The sequence below is a fragment of the Pyrus communis genome, chromosome 3, assembly GCF_963583255.1.
Source record: "Pyrus communis chromosome 3, drPyrComm1.1, whole genome shotgun sequence".
In the NCBI taxonomy this organism is placed as follows: Eukaryota; Viridiplantae; Streptophyta; class Magnoliopsida; order Rosales; family Rosaceae; genus Pyrus; species Pyrus communis.
The window spans coordinates 4,943,042-4,959,350 of record NC_084805.1 but is presented as its reverse complement, the minus strand read 5'-3'; the positions used below and the strand labels follow the sequence as shown (position 1 = coordinate 4,959,350).

Sequence of the window (16,309 nt, the reverse complement as noted above, 5' to 3'; positions counted from 1 at the left end):
TACCACCCCCACCCCTCGAAAACTTTAACCGCCGCACATTAATGTGATCCTTACTTGCTCCTAAACCATTCTTTGAGACCATCCTAATGAGCTCGATTCTAGGTTTGGGCATTTAAGTGCGTCTACCAACCAACCCGATCAAACCAACCCATAGGTTGGATAGGGTTGGATTTTGACATTAAATTTTTATTTTTTGGTAAAGACCTAATCACCAATTCTATATATAGGTTCTATTGAGTTGAAATACTATTAACTCAAATGACAATAATTCTTAAACGTAAATGTATATTAGGTAAAAATATACATAAATTTCAATAACCTTTGAACACACTTATTTGTTAATACTTTATTTGAATAGTGAAATTTATATATCATGTAACGTGTAGTAATTCTACAACATTGAATTTACAATTTATATAATTTTAGACCTATTATCATGCAAGTATTAATTATTATTCACTTATACTCGCATTAAAAATAAGAAAGAAGCCAATTACAGCAATTCGTGTAACCCATCCAACCTAACCCGCTTAAAGAATAAGAGTGGTGATGAACACATCGCGCTGTCTTATCTTCCCACCCGCATTTTAATACAATTTTATCCATTGTAAAATGACATCTAAGACCAAAGGAAAAAAAAAAAAAAAAAAAACCATAAGCTCTCTCTTAACCGCAACCTATTAACCAAATATCTCTCCCTCTCCGTGGAGAGAGAAAGATGGCAGCGGCGGCAGTGGTTGGAGTTGGAGTAGGTGATGTTTCGAGGGCACATGCGGCAATGGCGGCGATTCAACTTTTCACCGGAGAGTATCATGTAATTACCAAAGTAGCCTTCATACGTTCCCTCTACCATGGTTTGATCGGGGGAGCCACGACATAGTCGCGATCAGCTGCATAGCCGTTTGATAGCGGAGGTCGTTGAGATTGGAGGGAACAGAGGGGAAGGGGAGATGTACAGGATGGTAGGTGGAAAGGGTGGGTGGGGTTTGGATGTTGCGGCGGCGTTTGGAATGATTTGAGTTCTGTTTGACAGCCATCTATCTTCGCAGGATATTTTGTCCGGACGATGTTGGAGTCGAAGTGGTAGAGGTTGGAGTCGATATAGTAGTGGCAGTTGCGGTGGGAGGCGCCGATGAAGTGGAAGACGATGTTGGCGTGCTGGAGGACGGAGAAAACGTCGAGAATTTTGTAAAATGTAATTTACGTAATAAAAATAAAAAAGAATTTGAATATATTCTACAAGTTATTTTAGAAATAATAGGGGGTGAAAAATAATATTTTAGCTTTTTAAATTTTTTATAATGAGTGAAATTATAATGTGGGTGGTGAAATAAAATATTGGAGTGGGTCTAATAGCAATTTGGGTAAATTGGTTTGCCAATTTTCTTCCAACCTAACCCGCTTAAAGAGTTCTCGAAAAAAAAAAAAAAAAAAAAAAAACCGTCTAAACAATAATTTTGGTAGATTGGTTTCAAATGGAATTGGGTGCCATAAATTTGCAACAATTCTAACCCGAACCTATAAGATTGGCTAACGGGTTAAATTCCAAACCCACCGACCCACCCGTACTCAGTGCAATCAAAAGTTCAAAACTACAACCGAGATCCCTGGGTCGGGTCGACACGCTAAATTTGAACGTCTTTTCGGGTCACCTAGACGCACTGCAAAACCCTACCCTCACTCAGACTCCAATGCACCAGTGAACCCTTAACAATTTCCATAAACCCCTACCAAGCCTCCGAGTTAGCACGAGTCAACTCAGTCCGCCATGGACGAGTCTCCCACCGAAACGGCCCCGGTTGCCGAGGCTAGGAACGGCGGCTCTGAGCGAACGCCGGAGGAGCTGGTAGCCAAGTGCATCGCTCCCGTGAAGAAACAGTTCCTTCGCCCTCCCCCTTTCAGAGGTCTCTCTAACGACCAGAGCGACGCCGTCCCGGAGGGGAAATCAAAGGCTTCCCAGACTAGTGTGGTGAAGGAGAAGAAGTCCAAGCGGCAGCTCAAACGCGAACGCCAACAGGTTGTGTTTGGATAGGGGAAGAGCGAATCCGTTGTTTGGGGGGAATTGAAATCATTGAAATGGATTAAAAATTTCGAGTTTCCATCTGAGCTTAAGACAATAATTTTGGTAATTTTGTTTTTCTTCAACATTGCAGGCAGTGAAGTCGGCTGTAGGCATCTGCCCGGAGGTGGCGAAAAGAGGAGATGTTAGTCGGTGCCCGTACAAGGACAAATGCCGGTTCAGCCACGACGTGGAAGCTTATAAGGCTCAGGTAATTTGAAATGAATTGGAATGTTGCTTGTGTAGTAGTTGATTTTTTGCTTCATTGGGTTTTATTGTAAACAAAATGTTATGTGGGATTGGCCCTTATGAGGATTCAATTGTTGTTGAGTGTAGAAACCTGACGACATCGAGGGAGAGTGTCCTTTCATGACTGCCCAAGAGACATGCCCGTATGGATTGGCATGTAGGTTCTTGGGTTCGCATAAAGACGGTGTTGAAGGTGGAGATGTGATTGCTCACAGGAGAAGCTCCGAGGCGAATGGATTGACCAAAGATGTTCAAAAGCTTTTGTGGAAGAATAAAATGAAGTTCCCCAAAGCAGATGCCAAACTCAAGGCTCTTGGGCTCGAGGTATTGAGATACATCATCATCCTTCTTCCCTAACAATGTCTCTTTTCTCTATATGTGTGCGCGCGCGCAGGCGCATTTATATGCATGATTGTATAAAGAGGGATTCTTTGCTGTGATTCACATGATGCTATAATTTGGCGGTACAATACGATTCGATTTGGCTATTCGTGAAAACACAAAATTTCAAGATACGGGGACGGCATGGATACGCTAATTATAAAAAAAATATTTACAATGTGTGAATAATTAAAATATATCATTTTGACCAACTGAATGATTCAAATCCAAAATAAAACATAAGAAATTCAAATCCAAAACATAAAAAATATCAAATATCAACCCTAATTATTAATTCTAATTGGGATTTAGTAACTTAATTTTAAAGTGGGGTAGATTTATCTAATTAATTGGGATAGTGCAACTTAATTTTAAAGTTTTTTCTTAAAAAAAAAAAAAAAAAAAAAGGACTCAAACGTATAGCAGCCTTCTTCCAGGTTATTCCCCGCGCACCAACCACACGTCGGAAGTAGTTATTTCAGTGATTCGCAAATCGGCGTGAATCAGTGGGTAATCGGAAACATCCTAGTACGTGGGACGCAATCTTGAATTAAACCACTGAGTGATGTAAGGAATGTTTAAAAAATCCATTGATATTGAATATGAAGCTGGGAAGGAAAAAAGAAAGGTGTAGTTGCAGATTTGTATGTTCTTGGTTGAAGGCTTCAAATTGGTAAATGCTGTCTTAAATGTTTAATGACACAAACTTGTACACTTTACGATGAATTGATTAACTAATTAAATATCTTTTGGATGTGTTTGCTTCTATGTAAAATGCGATAATCTTATCTCAATAATTTGTTTCAAGTGTGGCTATGGGATTAGGCTACTTGAAAGTTGAAAGGGCAATTGGCACCACATTTGTAAATTTCTTCCTTATTCTTTCTTGCTTTTCATATTCTCAAAGTTAGTATTTGGGACAGGGAATTTGTGTTTGGTTTACATGCATTTCTGTGTGTCTAACTTGGATTCAATATTTTCATAACTACTGCTATTCTGTTTCCAGGGGAATGCCAAGTCAAAAATAAAGATATTAGAAGATAAGGAGGATGACCAGATTGTTTCAAATAACTGTGATGTCACTGATGGAAATGGCTGTAGTGAATTGCCTGCTGAAATACGAGAAGAGGGTGGCCTTGATGAAACATGTCCAGATGATGAATCTCGGCCTTCGAAGAAGACAAGATCTGTAATTGAAGAGGAGATTTGCTCTGGTGAAGTAGATGATGGAGGTATAGCCTTTTGTTCCCCTTGCTTTATTTATTTATTTCTTAATAGTTGGAGGCATCCAATGTAAGTTGATTATAGGTGTAAGTGCTGCAAAAGAAGCTGCTGAGCAGACCTCTATCGCACCTGAACCAGAGGCTACTGTTGGTATTGTATTACCAGAGAGTGATAGAAGCCTAAGACTACACCCACGTGAAAAGAAGCTTATTGATTTTAGAGAAAAGTTGTACCTTGCACCTCTGACCACTGTTGGAAACCTTCCATTCCGAAGGGTTTGCAAAGTGTTAGGAGCAGATATAACATGTGGTGAAATGGCAATGTGCACAAATCTTTTGCAGGTTTGTGATTTGCTTTTTCCAGCCGATTATTGTTATTGTTGCTGTTTTTAACTTTTTACAAGAAAATGACCTTATAAAAATTAATGGGTTTGTTTAAAACTTAAATGGGTCTCAAGTGATTTTAATGATAATTATTTTATGAGAATTCATCTGCAAAGTCTGCAACATCCCATAATTAAAACTATGAGTATTTATTTATTATGTCTTCTAAGATAGTAAACATACAATATTTGATGTGAAAATAAACTGTATTTTACCATTCCCAAATTCTCCGGTGTTTATGGAGCTTTATGCTTAACAGTATGGCTAGTGATGCTGTTACTTCATATGGTTTAAGTTCCTTAAGATAGGTATTTGGGCCATTTGAGTATGATATATTATTCTGAAGCGTGCACTGGAAGGGAAGCAGGCTTTTCCATCTTCAATGTTCTGCAATGTATATGCTACTACACGTAGGCAGTGTTTTCTCCTTAAACTGTTGTCAGGGCTAATCATTTTTCTTCGTATTTACAATTTTCTTTTTCAAGTTTTGTATTTTATATGGTTGATGTTGTAATCTACTATCCAATGCCACATTCTTCTAAGTGCAATTTTCATATGGAAATAGGGTCAAGCATCAGAATGGGCGCTGCTGAGGCGACATTCATCTGAGGATTTGTTTGGTGTTCAGATATGTGGAGCATATCCAGACACTGTGGCACACACTGTTGAGCTAATTGATCAGGAATGTCAAGTGGACTTTATTGATATAAATATGGGGTGCCCAATTGATATTGTTGTGAACAAGGGTGCTGGCTCAGCTCTTCTTACAAAACCCATGCGGATGAAAGGCATCGTACAAGCAGCTTCTGGTACTGTGGACTGTCCTATAACTATTAAGGTACTGAATTTATTCCTGTTCTAGACAACTGTGAACGAAACAGTCTACATCAGTCTGCAAGATAGCAAGTTTGGCTGAAGAATGTGTGGCATTCTTTTAATTGTTTGTTCCAAAATGATGACATGCTTTCCCGGCAGTCATGGCCTCTTTTAAATCTTTTCAACTTGATTGCTTCTTATGTGCGCTTCTAGATTTTAAGGTTGTCCACAAAATGTTATAATGCTGCTTTATTGTTGCTCTAGGTCAGGACAGCCTATTTTGAGGGGAAAAATCGCATTGATTCACTTATTGCGGACATGGGAAACTGGGGAGCTAGTGGAGTAACAATACATGGTCGATCTCGACAACAACGCTACAGCAAGCTTGCAGATTGGGAATATGTTTACCAGTGTGCCAGAAAGGCCTCTAAGGCTTTGCCAGTACTTGGAAATGGAGACATATTTTCATATGTAGATTGGAACAAGCACAAGGCTGAATGCCCTGAGCTGTCTACATGCGTGATTGCTCGAGGGGCACTAATTAAGGTCTGTACTTTGCAGCTTGTCTAGTCCTTAACTGTCTCCTTCTGCCACATTTACTCGTTTATTTATCTTGAAGTACATTCCCAAAACACATACACACACACATATATGTATGTATTTATCTTTCCCGTATTTGTCTCAACCAAGTTTAAAACTTGTGCTATCTAACCATCCTTGTGATTTTCAGCCTTGGATTTTTACTGAAATAAAGGAGCAGAGGCATTGGGACATCAGTTCTGGGGAGCGATTAAACATATTGAAGGATTATGTACGTCTTGGCCTTGAACATTGGGGCTCTGACACAAAAGGTTTGTATAATTAGTTTTTAACATATCATCAGTAATTTACTCAGCTAGAGTTTTCTTAGGGTACTATGGTTCTCCGAAAAGGTCACCCTGCATTTCTCCATGTGCAAATTCTCATAAAAATGCCTTAAATTTAGTGAATAGTCCTATCCAAGTTAGTCCTCCCTATCAAACGAGGCCTTAGGGTAATGTGGTACTGCGAAAGGGTTGTCATGCATTTCTTCATGTGCAAATTCTCTCTTATAAAAAATGTTAGGGAAGAGTGCAGGGTTGACTTATTTGGAGTTCCAATAACAGCTCCCTTTTTCTTATTATTACTTATGTTATTTTGTTTTCAGCACTTAATCTATTGTATAATTAGTTGGGCTGTTATCCGTGTCCCAGGTGTGGAGACAACTAGGCGTTTTCTGTTAGAATGGCTTAGCTACACTTGTAGATACGTACCTGTGGGTCTTCTAGATGTCATTCCACAACGCTTGAACTGGCGCCCGCCATCCTATTATGGCCGTGATGACCTTGAGACACTAATGGCCTCTGATTCTGCGGCTGATTGGGTATGGCTTTGCCTTCTCTTACAGCCGATCCAAGTCACTGAGCCAACCTGCTTAACAACGTAGTTTCTTGACATTTGCAGGTTAGGATCTCTGAGATGTTGCTTGGCAAGGTTCCAGATGGCTTTACATTTGCACCAAAGCACAAATCCAATTCTTACGACCGAGCAGAAAACGGTTGATTTTGCATAGTTTCTCGATTCTGCGTATGGACGATATAATCTCACACGTCCATGTGGGTGAACCTGACTTGCCTCATGCCTGCCTCAAACCAACTTGCCCTCTCGGTACTATTGCTGGACGCTGGACGCGGATCGTGTCGTGTATGCTCAAATGTCCTCAAATAATTCTTAAATCAATTCTGGTAGGCGCCAATTTGTCCACTGGCCCCAGAAATTGAAACCTGTTTGATTAAAATGCAAACATTCTTGTTATGTATGTTGTAATTTGTATTTAAAAAGCATTTGGGACGTTATTATGCCGTCGCCTTGATAGGTCTAATTTTGGTCTTTCAGTCTAGTCCGTCGTTATGAGGAGTCGGATATTAGATTTTCCGTTGGAGTTACTCGGTGTAGGAACGATGTTGGTTCCGTACTTTCTTATAACTAAGTTTAGTAATGACCTGAATTCGAATATAAATCAGTTTGATTACTAAAATGCTCTATAAGGTGGTAGGTTAATAGAACTATATGCACGGAAGAAAAAGGCGTTTATGTGGCTAGCTTAAACATTATGTTTGACCATGAAGGTATATTTAGCATAATTCACAATGGCTTTCTGATCGAAGGCAAAGAGTTCAAGTTTAGTTGGTATAGCAGGCGTCCAACTCTCCTCTCTACCCCAAAGTTTTGTTCCACGTAATTTTCTTCGAGAAGGTTTTTTCTCCAACACAAACAAAAGGGTTTATAGGGCCAAAAAAATAGATGAACCTCTAACAGAGTTATCCAAAAGTACCATTGCTCCATGTTATAACAAGTTTCAGCAACCAATACTCACGGATTTTTAGTTCAGAACCAAAGCTCCAAGCGTGCCAAAGTTCAGGAACTACTGCTCCAAACTTATCTAGAAATAAAGTACTTGCCCATTGCTTGCAAGTTCACAGAAGTTATAAACTTTGAAGAAGAAGGGGTGCTCATGATATTGGTAGTACATCACTACATACAGATCATATCATCATGGAACGAAAGACAGCTTTAATGGAACGAAAGGTTCATAACATTCAAGCTTTGTATAAAAATTTAACCAAACGGTGTATCATCAAGAAAAGATAAATCATAAATTCAATTTATCAGATGCAAAATTGAAAAGGAACCAACCAGACCCATAACTTCGATCAGTTTAAGACACCAGTCAGTCACAGCAAAGTATCCCCTGCTGTGCTCCTTTGATCACAAAAACATCCACCATAAACTGGAGGAGTTGCAAGCAATGGTATTAGATAACAACGCCCTCAAATTCCTTGTCCTTCTCCTCTTTAGGGCTGTGATTCGATTGAACCCAGCCACCATCAATGTTCTCAAAACTACCGACTAACCCATCATCCAAAGAATCACCCACTCGTTTCACTTTAATCTCTCTAGGCTCCACAGGGTATTTTCCAGAGAAGCAAGCATAACAAAAGTTGGGAGATTGACTGCCCAACATTTTCTCCAATTTACCAATTGGCAGAAAGGCAAGTGAATCAGACCCGATAAACTCCCTAATTTCCTCAACACTCATCCTATTTGAAATCAACTCCTCAGAGCTTGGTGTGTCCACTCCATAATAACAAGACCCAATAATCGGCGGGCTTGCAATCCTCATATGAACTTCCTTAGCACCAGCCTCCTTCAACAACCTAACAATTTTCGAAGAAGTGGTCCCTCTCACAATGGAGTCATCCACAACCACAACCCTCTTCCCCTCCAACACAGCCCGAACCGGGGACAACTTGAGCTTCACACCAAAGTCCCTAATCTTTTGTGAGGGCTCAATGAAGGTCCTCCCAACATAATGAGACCTAATCAAACCCTGCTGAAAAGCCACACCAGCTTTAGCAGCATAACCAAGTGCGGCCACCACCCCAGAATCAGGCACCGCTATCACAACATCACAATCAACCGGCGCCTCAGTGGCAAGGATCTCACCAAATGCCCGCCGGGACTCATACACTGAACGACCGAAAACCACAGAATTCGGGAGAGCAAAGTAAATGTGCTCAAAGATACATTGCTTTGGCTGAGGATGAGACATAAGGCAAAGTGATTGAACCCCCTCTTTATCCACCACTACAACCTCTCCAGGAAACACCTCCCTCTCATATGTGGCTTCAATCAAATCAAGCGCACAAGTCTCAGAGGCAAACACAACCGAGCCATTGCTCCTCCTACCCATTACCAATGGCCGAAACCCGTGTGGATCCCGAACGGCTACGAGCTTATCTTTGGTCACGAAAACCATAGAATAAGCCCCCTGAATCTGCTCACACGCATCAACAATTCTCAAAAGAAAAGGTCTATGCTTAGAAATTGCAATAAGGTGAAGAACAACCTCTGTGTCAGAGCTGGTGTTGAAAATGGAGCCGTTGTCTTCCAGCCTTGCTCGAAGGGAGCGGTAATTGACCAAATTGCCATTGTGGGCAACCCCAACTGACCCAAACCTGTACCCTGCAACAAATGGCTGGACATTTTTGAGCATAGAGGAACCGGCAGTGGAGTACCTGACATGCCCAATTGCCAAGTCGCCCGGCAGCTGGTCAAGCTTGGTCTGATTGAACACCTCGGAGACGAGCCCCACGCCGGTTATAGACTGAAGCACGTCGTCTTGGACACACACAATCCCAGCACCTTCCTGGCCGCGATGCTGGAGGGCGTGCAGGGCCAAATAGCAGAGGCGGGAGGCTTCCGGGTCCCCGTATATGCCGACCACGCCGCACTCCTCCCGGGGCTTTTCGTCATCAACATAATCTATTGAATGGCCATCTGGGTTTTGGTTGGCGGCCGATAAAACGTCGGAAATTGGGTTTTTGGAGCGGAGGGTGAAGGAGGAGGGCTTGGGGGTACGTGAGACGGAGGAGGTTTTGAGAGGGAAAGTGGGTTTAGGGAGGGTTTTGGGGGAGAAGGAGGGAGGGGATTTGTGGGTTCGGGGGAGAGGAGAGGGATTGGAGAGAGAGGAGGAGAGAGCGGAGGGAGAGGGCTTAGTGGTGACGGTGGCAGCCATGGGAGAGTTGCAGAGAAGGTGGCGTCAAGTTAGTGAAAGAGTAAAGCGACAGTAAAGGGAATCGTGGACTTGGAAGGTGGTGTTGGTTTCTAGGTCTTTTTGAGAGTTTGAAGGAATCAACCAAACGTGTTGACTCACCCGTTGGTGAGATGGCTGCCTCACAAACAAAGATTCCAATTGGAATGTTTTTTTTTTTTTTTTTTTTTTTTTGGGTAAAGCATGTTAGATTTTTTTTTCAATTCAAGTTGTCCTCATAAGTGAGAAGTTTTAAGTTTAATTATCGAAAAAGTCGAATTTGAACCAAAATGAGTGAGCAATAATAATTTGACTCAAATTCACTCATAAGTAAAGAGAAATACAATCGAATTGTAGTACCAATTAGTTAATATTAGGTGGCTTCTTCTACATCTACTAAAATTTGAATTAGTATAAGAAAGATGGATTAGTATATTATTAATGCGTGGTGCAATACTAATAAGCACAATTTATTTTAACTCTTTCTAAAAAGACCTACATATGTATAATATTATTTTTACGTGGCAATTGATGCATACAATAAACATTTAAAGAGGTAAATTGTTAATTAACGTGACATATATACATCACTTGTAAAGTTGTAACCTGTGGATCCTTTGGAGGGGCACGTACCTCCAATAACCTAACTGATTCTTTGTTATCATCGTGAATAAACTTTTCATAGCGCATATATCCTGGTTGAGATAAATTACACTTGTAAAGTTGTAATACTTGTGGTGGAAGTGAGTGTATGAAAGGGTTTAAGATAAACGAATAACTTTTTGTTTTTTCATTTTTTCTTAAACCTTTTATTTTATTTTATTCATGTTACACATATTTTGTGGTTTGCGACGTCCACGTAGGCATATAATAAAAAAACTAATAAAAATTGAAACAGACGTATAAAGTTGAAATAAATAATAAGTAAATGTGAGATTGAAATGTTTTAAAGGCTTATGTAGTGTGCTAGTGGATAATGTATTGAGTTTCTATTCATGCATCCAGGATTTGAGACTCTCATTTTCTCTAAATTATTGTAATAGTTTCAAACTCTCATCCCTCTCATCAATAATAGTAAAATTTAAAAAGAAAAATATTTTGAAAATGTCGTATACGGTTACAATTGACGCCAAATGTGAAAGGGCAAAATATAATTTACACTTGATAATAAGTTAAAGGTGTAATCTTTTTTTTTTATTTTTTATTTTTTTGTTTGGTTGTCATGTCAGGTAGTTAAAGAGAAACTGATGACAAAAGAGACAGTAGTATGATATTAGTCCGATATGGAGAGTTATTATAGGAAATTGAAAAAAAATTGAAAATTTTGAAAAACGTTGTAGAAAATTGAAATTGGACGAAAACCTAAAAAGATAATATGTAATTTACCCATAATTATTATTTTTTGAATGAAAGTAAAACTTCATTGAAAAACTCAAATGTGTACTCCATCAACATAGAGAAAAGAAGACAACCAAGATGGCTCCTCTTTGATCCAAGAGAGAAAATTACAAATTTTTAAGGCAAATTGACAAAGTTCATGAGCAGCTCTACCAGCCTCCACCTTTCATATGGCATGACAACCTAGCTAGGATAGCTATGCTCGATATTTCCAATACAAACATAAGGGGATTTTTTCGGATTCTCTTTATGAGGATCTTGAGGATCCTTAAATTATGTTCGTTTATTGTATGTCGTGCGGTCAGTTTTCGTCAGATATTATTTATATTTAATTTAAAATAAAAGTATTTAAAATAATTTCTGGCCACACGATATACGATGAATAAATATAATTTGAGGATCCCTAGGATTCTCACAAAAAAGGATCCAGAGAGGATCCTCATTCCAAACATACAACATGTTAAGTGCGATTAGATGGAGGCAAGGTTTTAAAAGGCATTAGGTGCTAGTCTGGTAATGGGTTGGAGCCTAACGCTTAGGTAGATTAGGCAGATTTAAGTATATTTATCATATATCGTATAAATAAGTGTTTATTTATACTTAAAAAATATGTAGTTGTATTGGGATACTTAAATTGCTAAATAAATTGATATATAAATTATAAAGTATTAGAATATATTGAAAACATGGGGAACAAACATATAATGAGTGTTCATTCAAGTATTCAACAAGTCTCTTACATTTTATTAAAAAAAAATGCAAAATTCAAGTTATCGATTTTCTGTCTAAGTGAGAGTCACACCCAAGCTGGGTCAAGTGGGGCTAGGTGGACACCTAAGCAGGTCAAGGCGCTCTTTCTTAATTTTTAAACGTCAATGAATTTATCAGGGTGTTGCCAGCTGCCTAGCACCTAGATGGGGCCTAGGTATCTAGATCAAGCCAACCTATATATCTAGATCAAGCCTTTGGTCTGAATTCACTCAAATTTGTGCAAGTAGTATTCCAAAACTTAAAGAAAATGTCATCTTTGCAAATTGTGTTTTGAAAGTGAGTGTTGAGCTCTTCCGAATCAAGAGAAGTGGCTAACAATTATAGGGATGAAAAAGCAGCTGGCACAGCTTCAAGACAAGAAGGGATATACCACAACCATTAGACGTGAATCGTGATCACTACGAGCCACTCCGTGCATGTCCCACATAACAACATAATCTTAATTAAACTTATTTGTGTTTATTCTCCAATTAATATTTGTTCCTGTCCATTACCATCATGCTTACGCAAAAGATAAAAAATAAATCGAATACCATATTCTTACGTCATCTTTCCAAATCAACGTATAACAATTGCATGTAGGCCATCAAGCTGATACATTGTTTCACTTGTCTTTTAATTCAGTAGTGCAAGAGATTCAATCGAGTGTGAAAATCACCGACCAAGTTTTTTTTTTGAACATTGTAACAAAGATTTGAAGTCGAATGTCAATATAAAAGTTGTAATCACCCAAAAGGACACAATGAAGAGAGTAAAATTGCTGATGGAATTGGCAACAATATGACCGCAAAGGGTGCGGGGGCAGACATCAATCCCATACCTAAACTTGTATGTATAAACCTGTCAAACAAAATTGCAATTGATGTTTTTCTAACAAATGCAAAATATAACCAGATTAAAGAAAAACTGCAAGTAGCCTCTGACCTTTAAGTCTCGAAATCAAACTTAGTAAAAACTAAAATTAGGGAATGCATAAATCAGAATCTAAATCATATTGATTTGGTTATTCTATAAGAGAAAAAGTTATCACAAATTCACAAGAAAGAAGAAAAATTCAACAAGTTAGTAGTATAGGTGTAAAGATAAATTTACATATTGAATTGGGTTTATGAGGGTAGTTTAGGTAATAAAATTAGGTTTAAAAAGATATTAATTGTTTAATTAAAAATAATATGGATGTTGAGAGTAAATTAAATGTAAAAAAAGATTACATGGATTCAAATAAAATTTTTCTTACATCAAATTGGAGATAGCAGACTCTCACTCCATAAATTATAGTCTAGATAGCTCTTTTCTTTTAAGAAATATATATATATATATATATATATATATTTTTTTTTTTTTTTTTGAACGAGAGAAAAAGAAATTATACCCTATATTTTATCTACTTTTAAATGCAACTCACTTTTAGCCTAGGCAACCTTTTCATTTATTTGCTCGATTTAATATAAGCCTTCATATCTACTTTCATATGGAGCTCATTCTATATTTAGCTTGCTTTATACCGGTACTTTAGAGTACTTGTGATAGATTTGCGCCATAGACTGATGTTATGATTTGACATCAGTAAGTCCCATGTTGTTTTTTCTATATCACAATGTCTTTTCACATGATTTTCTTTGGAAAGGTTTTTCTTCAAATTAGCGTACCCTGTTAGACGTTCTTGTGACTGATCGACAATTGTATTTGAGAACTAGTGTGCATTCTTTGCTTTGTTTTTACATCTAGTGTGGTTCTATTCATGCAGCACATCTTTCTTATAAAGATTTGAAGTCTGTGTCCTTTTTTTCACGCTTGATATCGTATAGACTACTCTGATCTTACTTGTACTTATTTATGGTGTTTAATAAAGCACCTTCCTCCTTGCCACTAAACTGTCTCCCTTTTTCTCTCTCCCCAACCCAAACCCTAGGATCTGCAATCTTAGCCGTCAGTCCCTTGCTCCAACTTAGGGTCGGTGGCAGACTCTCTCACCTTCCTCTTAACATCTCCATCTCCTTCTAACCTTTCCACCTCTGTTATATCCTCTCCACCCCTTTCTCTTAGTTTTGCACAAAGGCTCCATTCATCTTCTTCTTCAATTTTTTCTCCCACCTTTGCTAACCCTTCCACTTCTATCAACTCGTTTCCATGGCGATGTCACTCTCCTTGATTGATTTGGTGGTTACGCTACCTTGCACGTTTAGATCGGCAGCTCTGCCACCTAGTGTGTTAGATCTAGCAGCTTTGCCACCTTGTGCAACTAGATTTGGTGGTGCCTTAACTCGTGGGTGTTGCATAGTTCACTTTCACTAGTGCGGTAAAGGTGCATGTGGTCTTTGGCTAGAGTGTCTTTGTCCTCCACTAAGGTGTAGCTAGTCTTTGTCTTTCTCGGAGTTGTATAGTTGTTTTGTTGACTCACCTTGCAAGTATTGCAATCGCACGTAAGCAATGGTTGTGTGTATTCTTCTCATTGAGGAATGGGTTATATGGTATCGTCTTTCAACGATGACTTTATGTGTTATCACTCTTATGCGATGACTTATGTGGCCTTGCTTTTCAGCGATGACCATTGTGGTCGCCGATATAGGTCTATTGCATCTATTGGTTTTTGTGACAAATTTGTGCTAGTAGCGCTTGTAGGTTTGTGTTTACGGTAACTATATAAGGATTTACTCTAATATTTTTTATTGTACAAATTTACTCCAAATTAATTTCTTAGTCATTAGAGCAATATACCCATTGACTTGTAATGATCAATGAAAGACCATTCTATTGCTTCACAAAAAAAAAAAAATAATAATAAATAAATAAATAAATAAAACCTTAGGTGACAATGTTTGCGTTCAAAACCTCCTTACTCGAAAAAGAGAATGAAAACAAACCGAAAAATACAAATATAAATAATCAAATAAAAAACTATAAGTTGTTGTAAATAGTGGGAATGTATGCCTACATGCCAACAATAACTTTCTCACATGCCTAATAGTGTTGTTTTTGTTTGCTGTAAATCAATCATCCACTTCTGTAAACTGATCACAAATGTTGTTGGATTGGTCAGGGGCATTCCCTGTAAACCTATGGATGTGGCTCTATAAATAGAGCACTCCGCCGGTGATCAAAGGACAGCAATAAAAAGAGAAAAGCACTGAAAGCAATAATATCAGTTTCCCTCATCTCCTCTTTTATCTACAATATTTGTGTTATAGTTACAAAACAAATCAGTGTGATATTTCGCACCTACTTCGTTCCTATCCTTAGCAAAGGTTATTCGCTCTAACTTTTGCCTATTTATAACACATTATTAGCACGATTCTCTAACCCTAAACAGTTCACATCGTCGAAAAATGCTTCCTCCAAGGAATTTCCTGTTCTTCTTCTTTCTCTGCCTCACCTGCCTGGTGTACCCTCGCGAAGAACTGCTAGCACCATGCCTGCTTCTAGTTGTCAATATAACAATTACTTATATATTTGATTTCTTGTTTGGTGTAGTCCTTGATTACTAGCCCAATATTTATATATCTTTGATGTGATCGAAGATGGTGCAATATCATCGCCCATCTTGGACTGCAGATTTAAATTTTACTACAATTTTAGGTGGTGTAGTATAATTGCTCAGCCTGCTCTGCATATGTAAATTTTCTTGCTGCAAGAGTGGTATGTACAATCGCTCATCTCATGTTATATTGTTTCAATGAGAGTGGTATGGTACAATCGCCCTCCTCATTAATCATGTAAATCTTGAGCTTAAAGTTTCGAGTGATTATCATTTTGGCCTGAAGATCAAAATGAAAAAATATGTAAAAACCAGAAGTTCTAACACTACATTCCTCCATAATACATATTATTGCAAATTCTTACACACCTCATTTTTCTTTTAGAAAAGAAATGGCTAACTTGGCAAAGCTTGATTTTGTTGCCTTGGACATTACTAGAAAGAACCACCTTACCTAGGTAGTGGATGCCAAGATCTATCTGGAGGCAGAGAATCTTGGAGAAACCATCAAGGAGGAGAATAATGCATCCCCTCAAGATCAGGCGAAGACCATGGTCTTTATCCGTCGCCACCTTAATGAAAGACTGAAGAACGAGTACCTCACGGTTGAAGATCCATTAGCCCTCTGGAAGGCACTTAGAAACAAATATAATCACCAGAAAATGGTGATTCTCCCAAGGGCTCGTTATGAATGGACTTACCTAAGGATCCAAGATTTCGAGACGGTGGTTGAATACAATTCTGCAATGTTCAGAATCAGCTCCCAGATGAAGGTTTATGGGGAAACCATCATTGAGGAAGATATGCTAGAAAAGACTTTCAGCACCTTTCATGCCTCCAACATGCTCCTGCAGTAGCAGTATAGAGAGAGAGGCTTTACTGAGTACAACCAGCTGATATCTGTGTTCCTCATGGCTGAACAAAACAATGAGATTCTGATG

At 38.5% G+C, this 16,309-nt stretch overlaps 2 protein-coding genes across 2 annotated transcripts; one reads left to right on the top strand and one right to left on the bottom strand.

Annotated features, from left to right (window-relative positions):
* The first annotated feature begins 1,585 nt into the window (after positions 1-1,585).
* LOC137727937 (tRNA-dihydrouridine(47) synthase [NAD(P)(+)]-like) lies at positions 1,586-6,986 on the top strand. Its single transcript, XM_068466803.1, has 10 exons — positions 1,586-2,017; positions 2,154-2,270; positions 2,396-2,632; positions 3,696-3,921; positions 3,998-4,254; positions 4,862-5,134; positions 5,377-5,658; positions 5,843-5,963; positions 6,345-6,514; positions 6,595-6,986. Exons 1-10 carry the CDS (start codon positions 1,769-1,771, stop codon positions 6,691-6,693), a joined length of 2,031 nt encoding a protein of 676 aa, XP_068322904.1. The 5' UTR covers positions 1,586-1,768; the 3' UTR covers positions 6,694-6,986.
* Positions 6,987-7,150: 164 nt separating this feature from the next.
* LOC137727938 (amidophosphoribosyltransferase, chloroplastic-like) lies at positions 7,151-9,797 on the bottom strand. Its single transcript, XM_068466804.1, has one exon. It carries the CDS (start codon positions 9,707-9,709, stop codon positions 7,946-7,948), a length of 1,764 nt encoding a protein of 587 aa, XP_068322905.1. The 5' UTR covers positions 9,710-9,797; the 3' UTR covers positions 7,151-7,945.
* Positions 9,798-16,309: the final 6,512 nt, after the last annotated feature.